Raw genomic sequence first — 23,319 nt, forward strand, 5'->3', positions numbered from 1 at the left:
AAAATGTTTTAGCATAGTATTTCCATAGTTCAGCTTTGCTTGTTACAACGTCCCTATTGAGCAAAGCAACCTGCTAGTCATTGCAAAATCTGAAGTGCTGTGGATGTAAGCTTGCTTGTGGCTTTGTTTAGTGTGTGGACTGCGCCAATTTGAACTGTGTGTAGCATGTCATGTCAGCTTCAGTCTGAAGGTAGAGCTATCTTCTGTAAGCTGGCCTGGGTGTTACTGACCACTGAGTGTTTTCCCTAGCCTGGAATTTCTCATCCCTCTTTCCTGTCTACTTTATCACAGAGTTCCTCTTTACGGTGTCCAGGAAATTCCCATTCAGATCTCTTGCAGTCTGCATTGCTGCATAGTGCTTAAAAGGATGGTAAAAATTGGGAACTTGCTGGAGCTAGTGTCTGGTTATGTACAAATGTTGTTGCAGCTGAGGAAGCAGGGACCAAACTGGCTCTTCTTTCTGTTTTGCTTCTTCCCCAGCGACCTGGGATGCCATCAGGAGCTCGAATGCCCCATCAGGGGGCTCCCATGGGTCCCCCAGGTCCCCCATATGTTGGAAGCCCCTCAGTGAGACCTGGGATGCCCCAGACTGTGATGGAAACAACAAGAAAACGCACTGCGCCACAGCAGGTCCAGCAACAACAGGTGCAGCAGCAAGTGCAACAGCAGCAGCAAGCTACTCAGAACCGAACTAGGAGGTGAGTATTCCAGGAAGGAAGCGATGGAAAACAATTTGAGGAAGAAAAACTGATCTCTTTTTAGCAATAGGTAAGACCGTTAAGATTGAATTAGACAGACCAGCAGATTTATATAGTGTCAGTTTCTTAAAACTGGGAAAAAAAAAAAAAAAAGAAAAAAAAAAAGGTAAATTTTACTCTGTACTTTGTGAATGGTCTCTGAACAAGTTGACCATTACTAATTTCTTGTTTTGCAGTTAAAATGCTTTTACCTTGCAAGTGTATCGGGCTACAAATCTGGCCATTACATTTAGCTTGTAAAGTTAATGAACAATTCTTTTCTAATATATTACAACGATTTTATAATTTGTTGTCTGTTTTGTATAGTTTCTCTGATTTCTGACTGGCTAAGAAAATGGTTTGTAAACAAGAGACACGTGGAAAAGATTTTTGGTTGGTAATGTGAACTCTTGTACTATGGTCACTAAGCAGACTGTTCATAACACTCGCAGTTTTCCTAGGCATTGCTACATATAAAGTAGAGAGCTAATCATGGGAAATAATTTCCCAGAATTAGAGGGACTTCTAAAATGAGCTGTCTTTTTAATTTATGTCCACTTTGTACAGTGCTGAATGCACTCTCTCTTAAATAGCAGTTCTCCAATTTCTTTTTGCAACTTATTAGACCTTATCAGACAGGAGTTCCCAAGCGTGAGCCAGTTCCCAATAAACAGATAGGGTGCAGTCATCTGGGCTGTCTGCCTTTTGCAAAATCATTATAGGTATATATAGATTCAGACATTGTTCTGGTGGCGTCATCATATCTAGTTGTAGGTAAATGTGACTTCCTATGCTCAGTGCTTCAGGAGCCCTGCTCTGTCAGGGGTATATGCCTTGGGTCAGCAAGCCAGACTTGGGAATGTTTGTATCTGGGATGCATCTGGAAAGGACTCCAATCCTGAGAGTATTAATATATATTAAGATTGAATAAGATTAAGTACAGAAGGAATGTGTGTGGGTGCAGCATGTGAGCACAAGAGATACATGTACGTCATGGAGGCCTTGCCCAGCACTAGCCAAAATGCACATTCCACAGCACTTCCCAGGAGATTCTTCAGGAAACTGCACAAAATAATGCCTAGCCTTTAAATATACAACCTGAAAAATTGCCACAACTGGATAATTGAATTAAACTTCAGTCACCAGTTTCCAGGGATCATTAAAGAAGAATAGTTTGGTACCTAAAAGTTGATGTCAGAAGCCACAGAAGGAAGCAGTTCCCCCTCCCAGTTCTTAATTTTAACACAGCAGTAATCACTACTGTAGTGAGTCCAGCTTACACCAGTGCTTGTTAGGTACTCAGAAAAGTTTCTCTGTTTCTTCTGCCATGCCTTTCCTCCAGATAATGTTTTCAGTGTTTTCCCCTTGTTCATTTCTACCTCCCTGTCATTTCCCATTGAAACTTTCCTAGTTTTTCAGGCAAACTTTTCTGGCACCTTGGGTCCCAATTCTCGGATTAATTGAGCCCCATGTTGTATGGCACAAAAGGGCCAAGATGGTGTAATCTTCCTTTCTTGGCAGGTTTAGAAGACTAAAAGCAGGTAAATCTTTCTGTAACAGACTCCTGGAGAACTTCTGAGAACCATGTTTTTTGTGGGGTTGCCTTGTTTGTTAGTTTCTTTATAACTAAAAGCCTTCGGGGTTGCTGCGGGTGCATATTCCACTTCCTTTGGGAGGATGCAGTTTGCTCGTGCATTGCTTCCAGAATCTGAAGAGTTCAGTGCAGATTTGATTTTTGTCAGTTGTGAAAGGTCTTGGAGATTTAAACTATGTAACATTCTAGTCCCATTATTCCTGTACTTTTAAAAAGGGACATAGTTCACCTGTGAAAGTGGATGCAACTGTGTAAATGAATTTTCTACCCCAAGAGAGGATGTAGTTTGCACCTCCAAGCATAGAGAGTTTCTCAGGGTTGGCTTAGGTGGAGAGGAAGAAGAATCTCTTATTTCAGGCCAGGATTGCTATTAGCAAATGCAGGAAGGGAGTATGCTGCACTGATGTGTGTGGAAACAGCCTTTATGTGGACATGGCTGATGACAGACTTTCAAGATGAGAACAGTAAGGAAGGGCATCCTTGTGACATGGCAGACTGGCAGCAGGCAGTTGTCTTTCTCCCATTTTTCTGTCACAGATGGAGTGATTCATCTCCTCCTTAAGATAAAGGCCTCACAAATTACAGAGGTGAAGAGTAAGGCCTGAATTCTTTCTTGGCCTTGCTAGAGAAAGCGAGGTGACAGTTTGATGGGAACAAATGCTTTTTAGAATCTGAAGAATTCAAAAGACGATATATTTGGCAGTCTTCCTAACAATAGCATTTCTTAGGCTTATATAAATTTGGCTGTATGCATATGAACGCAGGAGCGTTTTTAAAAGCATACATACATAAATGTGCTTGTGTCTGGGTATGGACACATGCATATGCCCTAGAGGAACACAGATATCTTCCCACATACATGTTCATAAAGATGAACAAGCATGGAGACATAAACCCACTTACCTTTGTAGGTCACTCACTTCAATAAAACAATTGTGTGTATGTAGGGAAGGGTGCATATATATTTGTGTTTTCATATGCAAATGAACATCAACACTCAATTTTGGGCATGAATGAATGCATACTCAGATCAGTTTGAACAAGTTCATGTTTTCAGTTTACAGGCACTCACCTCTTACTTGTGTGTGCGCATAGGTATGTCTATGCACACTTCCACACATGTGCAGTGTCTGTCTCCATGCTCTTTCTGTATCTATAGACGACGTGCACATGCACTTGCATACATTGCCGCCCTGCACCATAGAAGATGCTGTGATCAAAGAACTTGTGCACTTCTTTCCAAGATGCATAACAGACAGCTCTGATTTGTTCTTAGCTAACTACCTCCCCAGGCTGCTGAGAGAAGGGGTCCTAGGTCCTGGGCATGGGTGAGACCCTTTTGCTGATGCATGCACAGCTGTGCACCAGCATGTGGAGATGTCAGGATAATTTAGCAGGTGGCCTCGTTACTCCTAGATCTGTCACCATGGTAACGTGTTTTTTTCTTTAAAAAATGTACAGTGCCAAGAGGAGGAAGATGGCTGACAAAATTCTCCCTCAGAGGGTGAGTCGCTTTCATTTCCTATTCCCTTCACAATCAGTTCAGCATCTTAGTGTAATTAGAGGGATTTTAGAAAATACTTTCACTTTTTGTTTAAAAAATCTAATTAAAAAGTAAGTAGGCAGTGGGTGAAAGTCTAGAGAGCAAGGCTGGGGCTAGGGCTGGGGGCTGGGAGTGTGGAGTGCAACCCGGCCTGTGTCATCCTCTTGCATTGGGTTAGCTGTGCCAGCACTGCCACTTGCTGGATGGACAGTGGTGCTCGTCTGTGAGGTACATGACTTGATGATGCTGGGGCCCTCTGGATCTTAAAGATGTTTTTGATCAATTTTTGAGGCTGGCCAAAAATTGGTTTGGAGTGCAGATGTTCCTGCAGGAGATGAACTTGTTCTTAGGTCTCTCTGGCCCGGTAGACCTGACAGGTTCTAATTTTCGCGGTTGTGTCTTAATACGACTGAATCCACATAAACAACAGAGTTCAAGGGGCCTGTGTTGTTCAGACAGATAATAATTCTCTTATCCTTGCAGATACATCTAGCTTTTAGTAGGTGTCTATGCTTGATCCTCAATGTTTAAATGTTCTACTTCCTTTTCAAACATCAGCATTTCTCACTGCTCTCCTTCTCTTTCATTATTCCCAGACTTTTCTGTTCCTGTACCCTCTTTAGTACAGTTCCCCTAAAATATACGTGCTCCCAAAAAGCAAGGTTCTTTAGTCTTCTAAACACACACTCATCGCACTGTAGTCCCAGTTTCTTTGGCTTCTGGTGCTCTTTCTGGGCTCAGAATTCCTTTCATAGGTATGTGGATCTCCGCTTCCTCTTCAAATCTACCTTTCAACTACTAGTGTAAACCCAAACTTGATGACAACCTTCAGGTTCTCTTCTGTGACATTCCAAAGGTACCTAGTTACAACCAACTGAAGGTGAGCCCACTTCGGTACTCCTGATATCAAATTATCACTTCTCATGTTGTAACTCCTGCTACCCTCTGAAAGCACAGTCTTTAGTAGGTTACCCATTAGTTTTTTCATGCTGCTGTCTTGAAAGAACTAAGCTACCATGAAATTCAGACCTTTGAACTACTTGCAGTCTCCATGCTGTTTGTGTTGAAAGTTTCATTCCTGCTTTGCTTGGAGTCTGTACTTTCTTAGACAAGAAATGTAGCTGTCATTCTGTCTCACAAATTGTTTTCAGAGACAATTATATATCCTGTATGGTGAGACTATCATTTTAAACGTGTCCATTTGAAGGCTTTTTTTTTTTTTTTTTTTCTGTCCTGGTGCCTCTATAAGATGAAAAGGTCTCAGAACAGAGGTAACCAAAATTCTTTGGCAACAGAAGTCTTACGCCTCTTTATCAAATCCATGATAATTTTTAATAGGTAGAGCATACCTTCAGATATGTCAAAAAGCTATACACAGATACTAGCACCTTTCAGAACCATGCTGTTACCAAGTCTTCCTGCCTTTCAGTATCTTTGTTGCTGTCAGCCAATAATTTTAACTGATGCAATGATTAGACAACACAAATTGCTAGAGTCCTGTCTGCAATAGAGTTTTATGAGTGCAGTTGAAGTGATGATATCAATGATATGATTTTGTGTCTGAATTAAGGTACTATATTAGGCTGCAGTCTGTGTATCAGAACCTCCTAACTTTCACTATTCATGAGATGGGGAAATGCTGTGTACATTAGTGTCCTGTCAAGTGGAAGATTTGCATTGGTGGGTATGGAAAGCAAGCAAAACACAGGGTAAAACTTCCAGCTTTCCAGAGCTAGTTCTAGAGTATTTTCCAGCCAATGGGCATCTGTTTCCACAAGGTTTTTGCAGTCTCTTGCTTGTGTTTTCTGGTAACTATGATGGAAAGAGGTGTTGATATTAAACACATTTTACTCTTGAGAACCAGCTTACGTAATAGAAAATGGAAAATGAGGTGAGTTCTCAGCGTTGGTTGCTGCCCTAGTCAGGAAATTGCATGGATACCCTGGTAGTGGACTTCCAGACTCTGATCAAGCTTGTGCTTCACATTGCAGCATGTTTCTAGCTGGGTAGGGTTGCACATATGCTACAGTTTAGCTATTTGACAAGGACTTAGTTTTGCATAGATATAATTGTACAGGAACAGTTCAGCCTAGCAAACTATTACGTATAGGAAGATAGGATTATCAAACCGCAGGGGACCTCCTGGCACATCCAGTTTGATTCACCCTGCCATAGAAGCCATGTCACACAATTGCTGCTTCAAGACTAGTTAGCTTCCTTACCTCATTTTAGATTTGGCAGCTCCCACACTTTTTTTGGTTAGGCTCAGCAAAGCAAGTGGTTTCAGTTTTCCAAGTAAGAGTGCCTCCCTATGATTCTAATCCTCACAGTCCTTCGTTGTATCTATTCCACGCTTATTTCACACCTTTTGAACTTCTTTAATTTTACCTCTCAGGAGACCAGAACTATACATAGTATTCTAGATTACCAGTATCACCGATACTTGAATAACATTAATGCATTTCTGTGTCTACTGGAAAGAGCTAGTGATACCCCATTACGATCAGATTTTCTTTATTACAGCCTTCCTGCATTGATATAGCATACAGTCATTCTATGACTGACTAATACTCATAAGTATATTTCTACTTCCTTTTCTTTGCAACTGGTGATTTCCCATATTAGAGCAGGAATTGTTGGTATAGACTCTGAGGAACATGATCTTGTGTTTTGTAATGTTATAGTTCATCCCATTTCTATTATACAGTTCTCAGCTTCCTTATACTCTTTGTACTATCCTCTGCCTTGTATTGACAATACCACCAAATTTGTCATTATTAAGTTTTGTTAACATACTTCTAATCTTGTGTCTTGGTTTCTACCTCAGGCCACAGCTGCCTTTAGAGAAACATGACCGCACACCAGATTGCTCCTCATCTTTCTCTAGGCCATTCTTCCTCATTACTGCTGGTCAATGTATGTCTTTCTGTTAGTTCTGAGTCATTGCTTGTTTTCCAGGCGCTATGACTGTGATTGACTGTTCTGTTTCTTCAGCTTCCATGCCTACTTTCTAATACAAGAAGCTCTACTGAAAATTATTCTGACTCCACAGCTATGCATCTCTTTGCTTTCACCCATTAAGTTTGCTGAGTGGAGCGCAACTTTCAAACAGCAAGCCCTGTCTCCTTCAGTGGGATGCTTGCCTCTTACTATTGGCTACTCTTTCTCAGTGCTTCCCTCTGAGGACTTCTTGTCTATTTGTGTTGATGGGTTTTCGTACACCGGCCCTTCAATTTTCATCCTCTCTTCTTCACCTTTATAATCAGTCAACTCCTGCTGCTGTCCACTGACCACCATATAGGATTCCTCTGCTGAACTCTCATACCATAATAGCTGTCCTGTTTTTGTTTATTCACTGTATGTCTGTTGTCAACCTTTTTCTCCATCTGTGTCAACCAGAAGTGAAGCATACATGAATCTGCTGCTATTCATTCATAAGGAAAAAATGGTGAGGAATGTGATAATCAGTGGCAGCCTTAGCTTTAGCAACTTTGAAATAATGAAGTTCAAGATCCTGAAGGGAATGAGAAAGAGAACAAGCGAAGTGTAGACCCTGTATTTCAGACAAGCAGAGCTTGCGTTATTCAGGGAACAGGTAGGTGTGATCCCATGGGAGGCAACTCTGAAGGGCAAAGAAGCTCAGGAGATCTGGGAGGTCTTTAAGGGCAGCCTCCTTCACGCTCAAGAGCAGTCCATCCTGATATACAAGAAAATGTGTAGATTTATGAGAAGCCCAGGTTGATAAGCAGGGAACTCTGAGTGCAGCACCCGGTATGAAAAGGCAGTATACAGAAAGTGGAAGCGTGGACAGGCTAAAGGAGGAATTTAGAAACATTGCCTGGGCAAGTAGGGATTGGTATCAGAAAAGTCAAAGCTCAGCTGTAGTTGAGACTTGCAGGCAACATCAAGGACAACAAGAAGAGCTTTCACTGGCACATTAGTAATAAAAAACTGACCAAGGAAAATGTGGGCCTGGTGCTGAGTGGGGTAGGTGATACAGGGATGACAGACACAGATAAGGCTGAGTTACTCAAATCCTTCTTTGTCTCAGCCTGCATTTAAAATGTCTCCCATACCTCTGTGATCAGATAACATGTTCAAAAGTAATGACCAGTAATGGACAGGGATTGAGCCAGGGATTATATGAGATAACTCAACCCATACAAGCCCATCAACAGGCTGCATCCACAGTGCTAAAGGAACTGTCCAATGTCCTTGCAAGGTTATTCTCTATCACCTTTGAAGTGTTGTAGAAATCAGGACAGGTCCTTGATGACTAGAGAAGGGCAGTTTTTGCACTCATCTTCACAGAAGATTGAAAGAACAACCCAGGGAACTGCTGGCTAATCACTCTCACCTTGGTCCCTGGGAAAATTGTTGAGTGAGTCCTCTTTGAAACACATTTTTGGGCATGCAAAGGAGAAGGTGCTAACTGGGAGCAGTGAGCATGGATTTAGCAAGGGTAAATCATGCTTGACCAACCTGATTGCATCTTCTGTTAAAATGACTGAATCTGTGAGCAAGAGATAGTAATGGATATCATTTACCTTGGCTTTTGAAAAGTTTTCAACATTGTCTGCCACAATATTCATATATCCGAGTTGTTACATTTTGATCTAGACGGGTGGACAACCAGACAGATAAAAATATGGCTGGATGATTGGACTTAGAGGGTAGTGGCTAATGGGTCACACTACCAGGGAGACAGTGACAAGCTGAGTACTGCAGTGATATATCCTGGCAGCTGTTCTGTTTAGCATCTTTATCAGTGACCTGGAGGAGGCAGTTGATATGCTTGCTCACAGTATTTGCAGATGACAAGGTGTGGGGGGGGGCAGCAGTTGATACCCTTGAAGGCAGGCTGCCATCCGCAGGAAGCTGGACAGGCTGGAGGAATGATCCGACAGGAACATCATGAAATTTAACAAGGTCAAACATAAAGTTCTGCCCTGAGAAAGGAATAAGCTTTTGCTGGGACTGTCAGGGGAGCATCTCTGCAGGAAAGGCCCTGGAGGCCCTGGCGGACAGTGAGCTGAGCATACACAAGCAGTGTGCCCTGGCAGCTAAGACGACTAATGACATTCTGGGCTGTATGAGCAAGAGCACAGGCAAGAGACTGAGAGATGTGACTACCCCTCACAGCTAGAATACCATTTCTGTTTTTTGGAACCCTAATTTGAGAAAGACATTGGCAAACTGGAGTGAGTTCAGCTGAGCGTCTTCACAAGGGTCAGAAGGCTGGAACAACACATGCTTTCAGGAGAGGCAGAGAGAACTGGGCTTGTTCAGCCTGGACAAACGGTGGCTCTGAGCTAAAGCTCAGCTGGAATTGAACCTAGCAAGATATGTTTCAGGCAGCAAGAAAGCCTTCTGCAAGTGAGTCAGCAGGAGAAGGAAGACTAAGGAAGACCTGGGTCTGCTGCTCAAGTCAAAAGCTATGGAAAAGGGCGAGGTGCTCAGTGCTGTTTTTGCCTCCATTTCTCCTGGCAGGTTGTGCCCTCAGGCCTCCCTGGCCCCTGAGCCTGGGACAGAGCTGGGGGAGCAGGGCTATTGGGAGAGACCTTGACAAGTTGCAGAAAGAGGATGGCAGTTCAACATCATGAAGTTCAACACAGGCAAATACAAAGTTCTGCTCCTGGGCTACTAACCCCATGCACTGGTACAGGTGGGCGTCAACTGAGTAGAAAACAACTTTGCAGGAGAGGACCTGGGGGTCCTCATGGACGGTAAGTGGAGAATGAGCCTGTGAGGTAACCTGGCTGGGATAAAGGCTGACCACAAAATGGGCAGTATTAGCCTGAGCGATGCCATCAAGCCAAGGAAAGAGGCTACGCCAAACTTGGAAAACTGCATCTGGACTTCTGCACACAGGACCAGAAAGACTTGTGATGTACCGGAGTGAGCCCCATAGCAGGCCACGACGATGACTGGGGCTGGAGCACATGCCTGCCAAGACAAGCTGCAAGAGCTGGGTTTGTCCAGCCTTGAGAAGAGGCAGGGAAGAGGAGAGCCTATTGCTGAGTGCAACTGCCCTATGGGAAGGTGCAGAGAAGACGGAGCAAGGCTCTTCTTGGAGGTGCACAGCAACAGGATGAAAGGCAACAGATACAACTTGCGACATGGGAAACTGACTCAATGTAAGGAACCATGATGATACTAAAACACTGGAACAGGTTGCCAAAAGATTCCGTGGCATGTCCAGCCTTGGAGGTATTCGGAACCGACTAGACCTTTTCCTGAACAACGTCACTTGAACCTTTCTTTTTTGAGAAACAGTTGCTCTGCATGGCCTCCAGAGGTTCGGCTGATCCAAATTATTTTGTGATTACTGAGGTTTGAACAATTATCAATCCAAATCATGTTTTTGCTTGATATTCAGTGAATCCTTTGTGTTTGAGGACTGTTCATAAACGCATGTCATGAAGTTCAGCTCAGTACCTTTGCTTTTGTAGTTTCAAAACGAATTGCTCCCAGCATGTGGATGAGTGGTGTTTGTCTTCTGTTGGAAGCAGGTACGGTGGTTGCTTTTGATATGATCTGACCAGCAAAGGACTGCCTTGTTATTAAACACCTGTGGAGATCAAGGCAGGCTTAGTTGCAACTGGGCATGTTTCAGCCAGAAGTACTCCTATCAGGGCTCTATTTAGGAACCAAAATCTTTCAGTATCATACGAAGTTAAGATCATGGCTGAGGTGGTTATACTCTGTCATCAGGAAAGATTTTATACGTACATCTGATGTTGGAAGTCAGTAAGGCTGACAGGGATACATCACTAGGGTTTCCTAGTGTCCACACTTCACCTAGGGATACTAATCAAAACCCAAACAACTATGTTCATAAAAGAGTCAATGCTGAAAATGCATTTACAAGATCTTCTGTTTCCTGATGACAGAAATCACAGAAATTAATAATGTTTTTGTTTGTTTTGTGTTGTGTTGTTTTGTTTTCAAAAGGGAGGGATCAAGATCTAACCTGTTTGCAGTAGGATAATAGAGAATACTGGAGACGTATGTTTTTTAGTGACTGTGAATGTGAGAGGTGGCTTGCTTCTTTGCAGATATGGGAAATCCCAAACATGTTTCTCCGTATGTCTCTGATATTACACGTCAATAGTAATGACCAGTACAACTCACAAAAACCTCTACCTCTGTCTTGAGCTCAGGATTTCCATCACTAATGCTGATTGTTTTCCTGTCATTTCCTATCATTATTCTCTCACGGTGTTTGGTATAAAGCCAAACTTTACATATGAGTAGTGTTCCTTATGGTCTGTATGTTTGGATATGAACACCTAATAGTTGTATTAAGAAATCTGTTCAATTTTACTAGAGGGTGGCAAACATTCTTATGGAAGACTTTAAAAAGAAAGCACATATTTGATCTTCTGGGAGAAGAAAAACTTAATTTATTTTTTAGTATCATACAACTAGACAAATAATTTGAAGCCTGACCTTACCTTGAGAACTTACTACTAGTTTGTTTTGGTTTTGTTGACCTTCTAGAAGGCAGGCCTGAGGATTTACCTGTAATTGGGAGCTTATGTATGACAAATCATTAGTGATTAAATATTCTTTGCAGTGGCTGGCCAATTGTTTCAGCATCTGGCTGCACTCACTCTGAAGAATTTTCACTTTATTTCTAATCTGAATTTAAACAATTTCAAGTTCTGTTTCCTTGGATGTTCTCAAAGTGTTGTCACTTTGATAGTCAAAGAAACTTTTTTTCTTTTCTTGTAGATAGATATATACTCATAAGCAAAGCTAAATGAATTGGTTTCATGGGACCTCCTATTATTGAGCATGCTTTCCTGTCTGTTAAACATCTCAATAACTTTTCTCAAAATTTTCTTCAATTTGTTAGCGGATTTCTTAATTTGTGCCTCTGGCGTTCTTGTAGTGATTATGTTATTACCAATGATGGTACTAATTGTAAAATATTTAGCTATTCTCCATGTTTTCCTGCTCATGTGTTTAAGAAATGCACAGGCCTGTTGGGCTACAATGGTGTTCTGGACTATTGTGTCCCCATGTCTTACATTCTTTGCTTCTAATATTTTGACTGTTCAAATACATTTAATAATTTGTGTTGTCTTCTCCCAGATCACCATGGTATAGATCCATAGTGCTCTGTTCTCTATTTCCAATGTTGCCATTGAGTTTCACTTGTAGATTCTGTTCATTACATTAAGTTATAAAAGCCCCAGAACCATTCCTCTTCTTTATATCTGTCATTTTGTTTGTCTGCTTATTGCTGCTCATCATGCAAATGACTTGATTAATTTACCCACAGTGAGTTTTGGTCACTTCCATCAGAAGCCATGGTCTCATTAGCATCCCCCAGTATAGATAAATAACTGCTTGCTTTATTGTGCGTTTCATTGTATTTGTTCATTACTGCAACTCTTCTGCAGTCCAGTCAGCAAACTCAGAAACAGCCTTTTCTGCAAGTGTGTTGCAGTCTTTTCAGGTCATTATTAACGTAAAATGTTAATGCATTTGCATCTCTCTTTTATGCTTTCCTGAATCATTTAAATAAAAATACCAAGTCAAAGATGTTGAAAGACTTAAGGTTTCATATATCATTTGGCCATGATGAAAACCGAATCATTGTCCTACTGCTTTTTTTTTTTTTCTTATTTCTTCAGGGAACCCATGGCCATTAATTGTTTATTATCTGTGTCTCACTGAACTCCTTAAAATGTTGTTGTGAAGGACCGTATCTCTAAGCAACACTTGTAAGCCTAAAATACCTTTTTTTTTTTCCTTTATCCATTTTGACATTTTCAAGGAATGGGTGGGACAAAATTTTCTTGCAGAGTGACACAGCTCAATCTGTTGATGCTTAGAAGAATAACTTTGAAATTCATATGGTGCTTTCAAGTACTCCTCCAGCCACAGCAGTAATGAGCTTGGAATGGACATATTAGATCAGTCTTGACATAACGTGTATCTTTTTCTCTAGCCTGGCAGACTAGAGCAGAGTTGTTTCTTTGTTGTGCTTGAGAATGTTTAGCCTAGATTTAGATGCCCGTGACTCTTTATTTCATAACTGGGAAATGCTCATGATGTTCTGCTCAAAATATTGTAGGGGAATTAGAGTAAATCTCTTTAAACCTTACATGTATGTTTTAGCTGTGCATAACAGGCATATCTGTCCTGATTCCATGGTTCTTCTTTACTTTAAATCATAATACAATTCATCTTTTTGGTTTTATTCCTATAATTCTGTGATTATAAACAGCTAAATACTTTCTCTTGTCAAATTCTTTTTCTTTAGCTAATGTTTTGTTTTCTATTTTTGATAACGAGATAGCCAGACTAAAGGTAATATTCTAAATAAAATTACAAATGCATCGTGCCTCAACATGATTGCATATTAGGATGATGATGATTATGATGGAGTTGGGGGGTAAGTAAGGAACAGAAATAAGAGTTAAGGAAATGGCAAAGCAAAAGCAGAGGAAAAAGTTTTTCCAATTAGAACACTATTTTTTGAGAGTTGGGAAGTGTAGACTGGGGATTCCACCTCTGTGCTAAGGATTGCTGGATTAGATTACACTCTGCTGCACTTTCATTACTGGGCAGCCTCACCTCTGCTTTGTCTGACTATACTGTCTTGAAAGACGATACTACGTGTTACCCCTGCTTCCCAGTAGTCTAATCCAGAATCTCAACACTTTGATGCTTAGAAACTTTCCAGATTTAAAATCTTAATTAATCAATGTTCAGCTTAAATTCACTTCTTCTTGGAATAGCACATCTTTAGCTTAAAATCATTTTTGTTTCTGAGATCAAAGAAAACTTTTAATTCTTTTGAAACTTGAAATCGGAATTGCCATATGACTCACATTCTCCTGGCTTGTCAAATAGTAGTTTACAGCATGGGTAGAAGGTATATGTATATAGCCTGTATATGCAGTATAAAACACACAAGCATGCAACTCAACACTTCTTCTCCAAGCCTTGGAAGCCCTGAGAAAATAATTTTTGTCATTATTTATTGAGTAGGAAAGGCAGCCAATGAAAGTCATAACTTTCTGGGAAAGTTTTTATGACACTAATGTGTTTTACAGTGCAATGGGGACTTTGTGCCGAGGATCACTGGTGAGATTTCACTCTGGTGATCTGCATCTTAGAATGAACCAAGAATATGGTTCTTGGGAAGGGGTGGGGATGGATGGACAGAAAATTTTGCGTCTGTGTGTCTGTCTGTGTGTGTCGGTGTCTGTGACCATCTATCCATAGGGGTGGAGGAGGGGAAGTCTGCCATAACACTGGTGGGAGGAAGTGTATGTGTACCCTAAAAGAAGTGCTTGAAGCTATGACTTTTTAGATTTCATTCCTCGGTTTGTCACAGTGGTTCTGGTTTTGTTTTGAAGAACATGCTCTCACAGTTCACACTATCAAATTCTTTTTCTCTGTTACATTCCTTATTTATATTACATTACAGTTATTTTCCTAAACTGGCAGCACATCCAAAGTCTGTTATCAGCATATTCCATTAGCTCACTTTTGGGGGTTTTCCTTCTTTTTCTTTGCAAGGTTGGTACTAAGTTGGCCCCATGATCAGTCTTTATTGAACTCCAGTGACAGCTGTAGGCTGATACTTCTCAGCTCAGTTCCTTATCCTGGCCTCTTTAGAGAGGTACTATGTACTGTGTAACTCTTGCACTAAACACCCTATCCTCTTCATCCGCCGTTCCATGAGCAGTGCTTCATAAGGTGCCTTACTCAATTCCTTATAAAGTTATTGAAAGTCATTTTCATCCCTCTATGATGAATTATCTTGGCTTGTTCCTGTATTCTCACAGTTTTTCTAAAGCCTTATTAAAATTGGCACTCCAGTCCATATTATTCCTATCTTGATTTAGAAAGATTTTAAGGCCACCAAAACACAGTTTTTAATTAAGTCCCACTTTATTCAACCAGAGGTGTAACTGCCCTTTCCAGTACACTCATGAACTTAAGCGTTTGCTTTGCCTGCCCACAAAGACTTCTTAATCATTTCTGAACTCTTACTTTCAAGAGCTGTTTGTCTATACTGGGATCCTGATTTATTTGCTCATAGATAAAACATAGGACTAGAAGGATCTCTTGGTGATGAACAGAGTAATACTACTACAATGAATCAAATTGTGTAAACTTTGTCATAACCAGCAAGGCTCTATCTTAAACATGAATTCAAGGTACTGTGGGCAAGAACCTGCTGGAGGGCTATTCAAGAAAATCGTGTTTCTGATCAAAACTTTCCTCAGAATTCCAGCATGGGGTTATTGACAAATTTCTTGATACAAGAAAAAATGAGCAGATTGGATCACATAAATTTTATCCATCAAAAATGATACGTACAGATTCATAGCTACATCTAGCTGTATAAAAAGATAAATTGCTTCAGTAAACAAACTTTATTGAGAGTCCCTATTGCCGTATGGATCCTCTATTCTCATTTACTTTCTGTCATTGTTAATGTCCTCCATGTTTTTTGATTCAGTGATATCCTTAAATACATTAATGGTAGTTTATCTTTTTCCAGTGATTCCTTCAGAACTCTCCTGAGGAACCGTAAGCCTTGTATGCATATGTACTATACGTATTACCTGTGCATTTTACTTGAAATTAAATGTTTTATATATAACATGCATTCACAGTTGTGTAGTATGAAGTAAAAATTAACTGTAATTTAGTCTCTGTTACATACAGAAAAATGTAAGCTGAAAGTGACCAGTGGAGGTCATGCAGACTAGTCCTCAAACACAAAGGATTCACTGAATATCAAGCAAAAACATGATTTGGATTGATAATTGTTCAAACCTCAGTAATCACAAAATAATTTGGATCAGCCGAACCTCTGGAGGCCATGCAGAGCAACTGTTTCTCAAAAAAGAAAGGTTCAAGTGACGTTGTTCAGGAAAAGGTCTAGTCGGTTCCGAATACCTCCAAGGCTGGACATGCCACGGAATCTTTTGGCAACCTGTTCCAGTGTTTTAGTATCATCATGGTTCCTTACATTGAGTCAGTTTCCCATGTCGCAAGTTGTATCTGTTGCCTTTCATCCTGTTGCTGTGCACCTCCAAGAAGAGCCTTGCTCCGTCTTCTCTGCACCTTCCCATAGGGCAGTTGCACTCAGCAATAGGCTCTCCTCTTCCCTGCCTCTTCTCAAGGCTGGACAAACCCAGCTCTTGCAGCTTGTCTTGGCAGGCATGTGCTCCAGCCCCAGTCATCGTCGTGGCCTGCTATGGGGCTCACTCCAGTACATCACAAGTCTTTCTGGTCCTGTGTGCAGAAGTCCAGATGCAGTTTTCCAAGTTTGGCGTAGCCTCTTTCCTTGGCTTGATGGCATCGCTCAGGCTAATACTGCCCATTTTGTGGTCAGCCTTTATCCCAGCCAGGTTACCTCACAGGCTCATTCTCCACTTACCGTCCATGAGGACCCCCAGGTCCTCTCCTGCAAAGTTGTTTTCTACTCAGTTGACGCCCACCTGTACCAGTGCATGGGGTTATTCTAGCCCAGGAGCAGAACTTTGTATTTGCCTGTGTTGAACTTCATGATGTTGAACTGCCATCCTCTTTCTGCAACTTGTCAAGGTCTCTCCCAATAGCCCTGCTCCCCCAGCTCTGTCCCAGGCTCAGGGGCCAGGGAGGCCTGAGGGCACAACCTGCCAGGGGAAATGGAGGCAAAAACAGCACTGAGCACCTCGCCCTTTTCCATAGCTTTTGACTTGAGCAGCAGACCCAGGTCTTCCTTAGTCTTCCTTCTCCTGCTGACTCACTTGCAGAAGGCTTTCTTGCTGCCTGAAACATATCTTGCTAGGTTCAATTCCAGCTGAGCTTTCCTAATTTCCTGCTTCTATGCTTGGGCACTGCCGTTCTGTTTCTGTTGGGTAGGGCATCCCTACTCCCACCTCCATGCACGCCTTTTTTGCACTTGAGGCCAGTCAGGAATCAAGTGCTTGATTCTCCTGGCCTCCTGCCAGGCCTGCTGAACAATATGTGCATTGGTCTGGATCATTCCCCTTTGCTTTGAAAATGTTGTCGTTGAAGTTCAGTCGACTTCCCTAAGCCCCTATGTCCTTCGGGGATCCCCATCATCTTATGGAATCTTTCCAGGCAGATACCTTAACATGTTAAAACCTGCCCTCCTAATCTTGCTTCCTTCTCAAAGGATCCCAAACTCCACTATCTCATTTTTACTGTAGCCAGGGCTGTCCTTGATCTTCACATCCACAAACAGTTCTTCCTTCCTTGTTTGTAACAGGTTCAGCAGTCAGCTTGCTTATAACCTCTGTCAATAAATTGTTATCAATCCAATTCAGGAATCTCCTATAGTGCTCATGCCCAGTGCTATCACTAAGTGGATCTCAAGGTGGTTAGTCCCGCATGAGCATGAGGGCCTATAACAATGGGACTTCCTCCAGATGTCTAAAATGCTTTGTCTCCTCCTTGATCAGGTGGTTTGTAGGAGATGCATTGCACAGTATCAGCTGTTCCAATGCAACTCTTAGCATTCAGATGAAGTCTTTGCGTAGTGTGCAGCTGGTTGTCATTGCCTTCCAAGACATCATATTCTGCCAGTCGTAGAAGCTATCCCATGATGTTTCTCATATCCAAGAGACTGTAGCGTTGCAGTTGTTCACTGACTTCCAATTCCATCTGTTTGTTTGTTTCACAAGCTGTGTGCTTTTGTTTGCAGGTAAATGTGGTGGGGCTCCACACTGAGCTGCTTTTACAAGGAAGGTCTGAGAGCCCTTCCCCATCATGATGTTCACTGCTCCCTATCCTCACTGCCCCCATTCTTCTACTTTTTGCATTCTTTGGTCACCATCAGTAAAAAAAAAAAAATAAATCCATGGTGGTAAAGGATAAATGTGCGGAAATTAATAGCATTATCTTATTTCTAATTTTTAAATTTTTACATTGAATTTTCACAGTAGGAAAAAAAGAACTCCAGACCCAAGAAAGACCCTATCTTACTAATGTTAATAAGAATTTGCTCCAGTTATCCATATAATTCTAAGAGAAGGTTTAACATACGTGCTTCACGACCTCAGATGATGAGATGCTGCTGCTAGGTGATTTTTGTCGCTTCTTGAAATAGATAAAGGCCAGGATGGAGAATTCAGCTCTTGAAATACTCTTTACACATTTATACTTATAACTTTTGTTTTTTTTTAAAAAAAAGAGAGGAGACTTGCATGTAGCTATGAGCTTTTCAATTATAGGAAACAATGCAAGAAGAAACTTTTGTAGGCTGCACAGATCCTATGAACAAAACAGAAAAATGAATTACGTACTACTGGATGGAGTGCAAAAATATCTTTAACTTTTTGAGCTAATATCTAGGAGAAACAAAGAAAAATATAATTTGTGACGTGTTACTGCTGGAGCTTGCCTTTAATTGTCCTCTAATTCTTGAGGGGAAATTGGGAAAGAGTATGGGATTGGACCATTATCATGCTACCCCAAAATTATTTGAATACTAGGCTGAGCAAGCAAAAGACTGTCAGAGCAGCCAAAACTGAGCTGAATGAACCTTTGTTCTAGTTCAGTATCCTGTCTTCACTGTGGCTGTAACACATATCTACAAGAGGCTACAAACATGGGCAAGTATGTATAATTCTTCTCCCAAATACTTTCCCAACCCACAGCCACTTGCAGTTCAGGGAATTATAAGCAATATTAACTTTGTTGGCTAATTTTAGAGTGCTTATGCTTTCATAAGTGATGTTTAACATCCAGTTTGGTTATAGACAGAATAGGAAATAGGAAATACCCCTTTGCTTTCACATGGTAAGAGATGTAGAAGTGTAGAATAGAAATATTTATTGATGATTACTGCTGTTTCTACAAACTTACTAGAAATTTCTTCATGTCCTGGGTCCAGTACCTTAAGAATCGTAGGAGAAGTTGTATCACAGCTGTAGTATATGCCTGATCTTGAGGGCTGTGTAGGCCAGCTCCCTGCTTCATTGTGTGCATAGGAGTTCATGAACTGACTGTGCCATGACTCAGAAGTAAAAGGCTGAAACTGGGTCCAGACTTTTTAAGTGATAGCAGTACATACAGCATTGAAGGAGCTGAGGAATCTTTTGTTCTCTGTGGGATAGAGTCATGGGGTATTTTCTTGCATCCTGAGATTTGTATTCACTGTGGGGAGGAAGAGGAAGTATTGCCTAGTTGTCTATTCTGCAAGCTCTCTGGCAACTCCTTGATGTTTCTACGGCAATGCTTGCTCTTTGTGCTTTTCTTTTAAAAACGTTTGTGTTCTTTTATTATTCTGTTGATAGTAAGAGTTTGTGGAAAAATACAAGCAGTTAAAAATACAGTGGTTCAGCTAAAGCTGAACAGAATTTCATGGAATAAAAGCAAAGCATTTATTTGGCTCATGGCTTCTGTTTTTCCAAAGTGTCAGTCTTGCTGCAAATAGTACAGGTGTTCTAGCATCTCAAATCAAACAAACAAATAATTAATGTTGAAAGAGACATTTATTTGGTAGTCTTGATCAGTCTAAATACATTAGGGAGTGATTGTTCCTCTTCACCCTGGAAAAAAGGAAGTGATGACAGAAACTGTCAACCCATGAAAAATGTATGAGCAGTATGGAGAAGGTACACAGGGAATACCTGCTCACTGCTGCTCCAGCTCTACGAGAAGATGGCATCAAATGAAGCAAACAAATGGCAGGTTCAAAACGAGCAAAAAGAATATTTCACGCACTGTCTGTAGAGGTTCTGGAACACTATGCCTGAGGCTACTGTAGGTGCTAAAGAACATCAACTTTCAACTTTTCAAAACATCAACATTAGGACAGATGAATTCTTGGAATGACTTGGTGCAGTTGTTCTTATACCATTGCAACAGTTAAATATTTTAATATTTACAAATGAAAGCTGGAGTATCATAAAAACAGATAAGGCAGTCAAGTAGAGTTTTTTATACTTACTTAGAGTTCCCTTTTTATGGTTTGCTTTCCTGAGTTATTCCCAATTAAGAACTAACCTTTTCATGTAAGGTTATATTTGCCCATTTCTAAGCTCAGGTCTTCTTTAGGTCTTTCTATGTACATAGAGTCACAGAATGGTTGAGGTAGGAAGGGACCACTGGAGGTCATCTGGGCCAGCCCCCTCCCTGGCTCAAGCGAGGCCCCCCAGGGGAGGTTCCCCAGGACCATGTCCAGACAGCTTTTGAATATCACTGAGGAGGAGGACTCCACAACCTCTGTGAGAAACCTGGGCCAGTGCTTGGTCAGTCTCACTGTAAAAAAGTGCTTCCTTATGTTCAGGGGGAACTTCGTGTATTCCAGTTTGTGCCCGTTCCCTCTTGTCCTGGCAATGGGCACCCCACTGAGAAAAGCATGGTTCTGTCCTCTTTGCACCTTCCTTTCAGGTATTTGCAGACATTGATGGGATCTTCCTGAACTTTCTCTTCTCCAGACTGAACAGTCCCACCTTTCTCAGCCTCTCTTGTAAGAGAGGTACTCCAGTCCCTTCATCATCTTTGTGACTTTTTGCTGGACTTTCTCCAGTGCGTCCCTGCCTGTCTTGTACTGAGTAGAAATTTCTGTCTCTTTTTTCCTCCTAACCTACTTCCTATCACCTCTTCTGCTAACTTTTCTGGAATAAGGAATGTAAAATGGGGTTTTATTAATAGAGGTAGTATGGTTTAGCCAATATATTAAATACTAATAAAAGTTAGCAAGATTGTAAGTTAATGCATAGCTAGTCATGTTGAAAATTAAATTTGAAGGTCAATTCCACCTCAGCCAAGAAGATATAGTAACAAAGGTCGCCTTCCTAAATTGCAGCTTGGGCTTATGATGGGTAACACTTGTGGGGGGTTTTGTTTGTTTGTTTAAAGAAACACAAACAACATGAACATCCACCACTTTATTTTTAGTCTAGAGAGATACAGCACTTTTTTAGCTTAAACAGGACAAATTTAAAGTACTTTACATTTCCAGCAGTGGTTTCCAGGCTTTTTGTAGTTAAGCCTCACTTGAAAAAAAATCAGCAGTAGCTCAGGCCTTGTGGATCCATCTGAGGTCTTCCAAAGTTCATTAGCTCTAATTCCATGCTCCAGCTTTTCAGTCATATGCTTCTACCATGCCACTGAGACCTGTCCCACTAGTTGGGTACTACCATCTTAGAAATAATGCTTTCTGAGCACATCTGTCTAACAGCTGGGAAGGTGTCAGTATTACTGCTCAGGAACATAGCAGATTCTTGCTTCCAGTGCTTGGATATTCCTTGCTTCATTCTCAGATCCGGGAGCTGGTTCCTGAGTCCCAGGCCTACATGGATCTGTTGGCCTTTGAACGCAAACTAGACCAGACCATTATGCGGAAGCGTGTGGATATTCAGGAAGCGCTGAAGAGGCCAATGAAGGTATGTCATGAAAAATTTCTAGATTGAGTTAGGGGAAAAAATTACTCTTTGTCTTAAATGGTGGAATGATCTTTCCAGTAAATGTCCTGTTAACAGAGACGTTTTTAAATGGATCACACAAAGCTCCTAAGAATAAGCATCTGGGAGCAGTGTGTATGGAAAAATGATGGAGGAAACTCTGTGGATATTACTAGCTATAGCTTCTCAAAGCCTTTAATAAATGGAATAATAGCTTCTAGATAAGTAAATACTGCTGGAGGAATTTTGTATTTGAATGATTAGAAAGGAGAAAATAAGAGTTTAGAGGTGTGTGCTGAAGAGATGTATTAAATTTCATATTAGAATTCAGTCAAAATCTAAAATCGTGGAATAACAAAACAATGGGTAGAATTACAGAAAAGTTGTTAAAGTTCTTGCAAAAGTATATACATTTACATAGTCTATAAAAAAAGGATGATTCATATAAGAAAAGGATGGATGAAATTTTCTGCAATTTCTTTTAGATCAAGTCCAGAACTTCCCTGTTCATGTATCCAACTGAAAAGGTATTTTCCTCAGCATTCTGATGCTGTTTCACTGAATCGTTTAAAAAAATGGGTTAGGAAGGAACTGTGGAAATCACAGAATCATATAATGGTTTGGGTTGGAAGGGACCTTAAAGATCATCTAGTTCCAACCCCCCTGCCCTGGGCAGGGACACCTCCTACTAGACCTTGTTGCTCAAAGCCCCATCCAGCCTGGCCTTAAACACTTCCGGGGATGTGGCATCCACAGCTTCTCTGGGCAGCCTGTTCCAGTGTCTCACCACCCCCTGAGTGAAGAATTTTCTCCTCGTATCTAATCTAAACCTACCTTCTTCTAGTCATCTAGTTCAAACTCCTGCTCAAATACGGGTTCAAGACCTTGTTGAGTTTTGATTTTATCTAAGGACAGAGGTTTAACAGCTTCTTCAGGCGACCTGAATGTTTGGCCACTCTCATGGTGAAGAGTTTCTTTTCATATGTCTTAATTGAGTTCTTATCACTATTGAATCCACATACTCATTCATATAGTAAATCCTGTAGTATGAAGAGTTTCGTGGTTGTATACCTACTGTGAAGTAAAGCTGTCATCCTTGTCTGCGATGGGTGTTAGCCCAATTAAGATTCCATTCTGTTCGTCAATGTACAGTTGTAAGATGTGGAAGGCTTTTACATCTAATGTTTTTCCAATTGAAATTTACGAATCATAAAAAAAAAAACCAGAAAAATAAAGTTCTATTAACATACATATTTTACAAATAGAAAACTGAAGTTTGGATGGTTTAAATCACAAGTTTGTAGTCCAAAATGGTTCCGTATAGTAGATTGGACTCTCAGCAGGAATAACTTGTGTTAGCTTAATGTGCATAAAGCACCACTATTTTAAAACAGTTAGGAACCTGACCATGTTTAAAAGTAATTGAAGACTTAGACTTGCAGGAAGATATTTACTCAGTGGCAAACTCTTTACCCATGGAATTGAACAGTGCATGTGACTCCAGCTGTAAGCTGGACAGTGGAGATTTTCAGGGCCTATAATGGGGAAGAGTATAGGAGGCACAACAATAAAGAAAACATATACAAAAAATTCTGTTTCTATCCAGAGCTCAGCAAATGCATTTTAAATATGAGCTGTTGATCTAGGTTACATATGAATCTGTTTCTAAAGAATAATCATACAGATGTTTCTTAAATTTATATCTAGATTTTGAGTGTAGCAGTTGCAAAATTCAAGATCTGTCAAAATAGAGCTAAGCCTAGATAAATTTGGGTTGTTCTGAAGTTGAGTGTTTTCATTTTATTGTAGTTCGAGCATTGGTAACAGCAATAAAACTTATATCTGCATTTCCATCCTTATCAAAGCTCTCACAATTTTGAAACATTTTTGTTAGAACAAAGGTTCCCAAACTGGGATTGTAATCATGGAAAAAATTTAAACTTGTCTGAGATATGCGATAATATGTAGGAAATATGCAGGACTGCTCAGAATTATCAATTGTAAGTGCAATAATTATATTGGTCACAGTGATTGGGTTGTAGCTAG

General features: G+C 40.8%; 1 protein-coding gene across 14 annotated transcripts in view; it reads left to right on the forward strand.

Moving 5' to 3' along the window:
- Positions 1-23,319, forward strand: part of SMARCD3 (SWI/SNF related BAF chromatin remodeling complex subunit D3) — a 110,582-nt gene that overhangs the window by 47,781 nt on the left and 39,482 nt on the right. For 5 of the 14 annotated variants that reach the window (XM_083823247.1, XM_083823254.1, XM_083823257.1 and 2 more), the window contains exons 2-4: positions 481-698; positions 3,793-3,835; positions 21,133-21,255. The exons of 1 other annotated variant lie outside the window; for it this stretch is intronic. In XM_083823247.1, the coding sequence (XP_083679373.1) occupies positions 481-698; positions 3,793-3,835; positions 21,133-21,255 (384 nt within the window). Of the gene's footprint in view, positions 1-480; positions 699-3,792; positions 3,836-21,132; positions 21,256-21,758; positions 21,801-23,319 lie in introns of all 14 variants that reach the window. 8 more of the 14 variants (XM_083823259.1, XM_083823253.1, XM_083823256.1 and 5 more) reach the window with 4 other exon arrangements.

The sequence above is a fragment of the Anser anser genome, assembly GCF_964211835.1.
Source record: "Anser anser genome assembly, chromosome: 2".
NCBI classification, from domain to species: Eukaryota; Metazoa; Chordata; class Aves; order Anseriformes; family Anatidae; genus Anser; species Anser anser.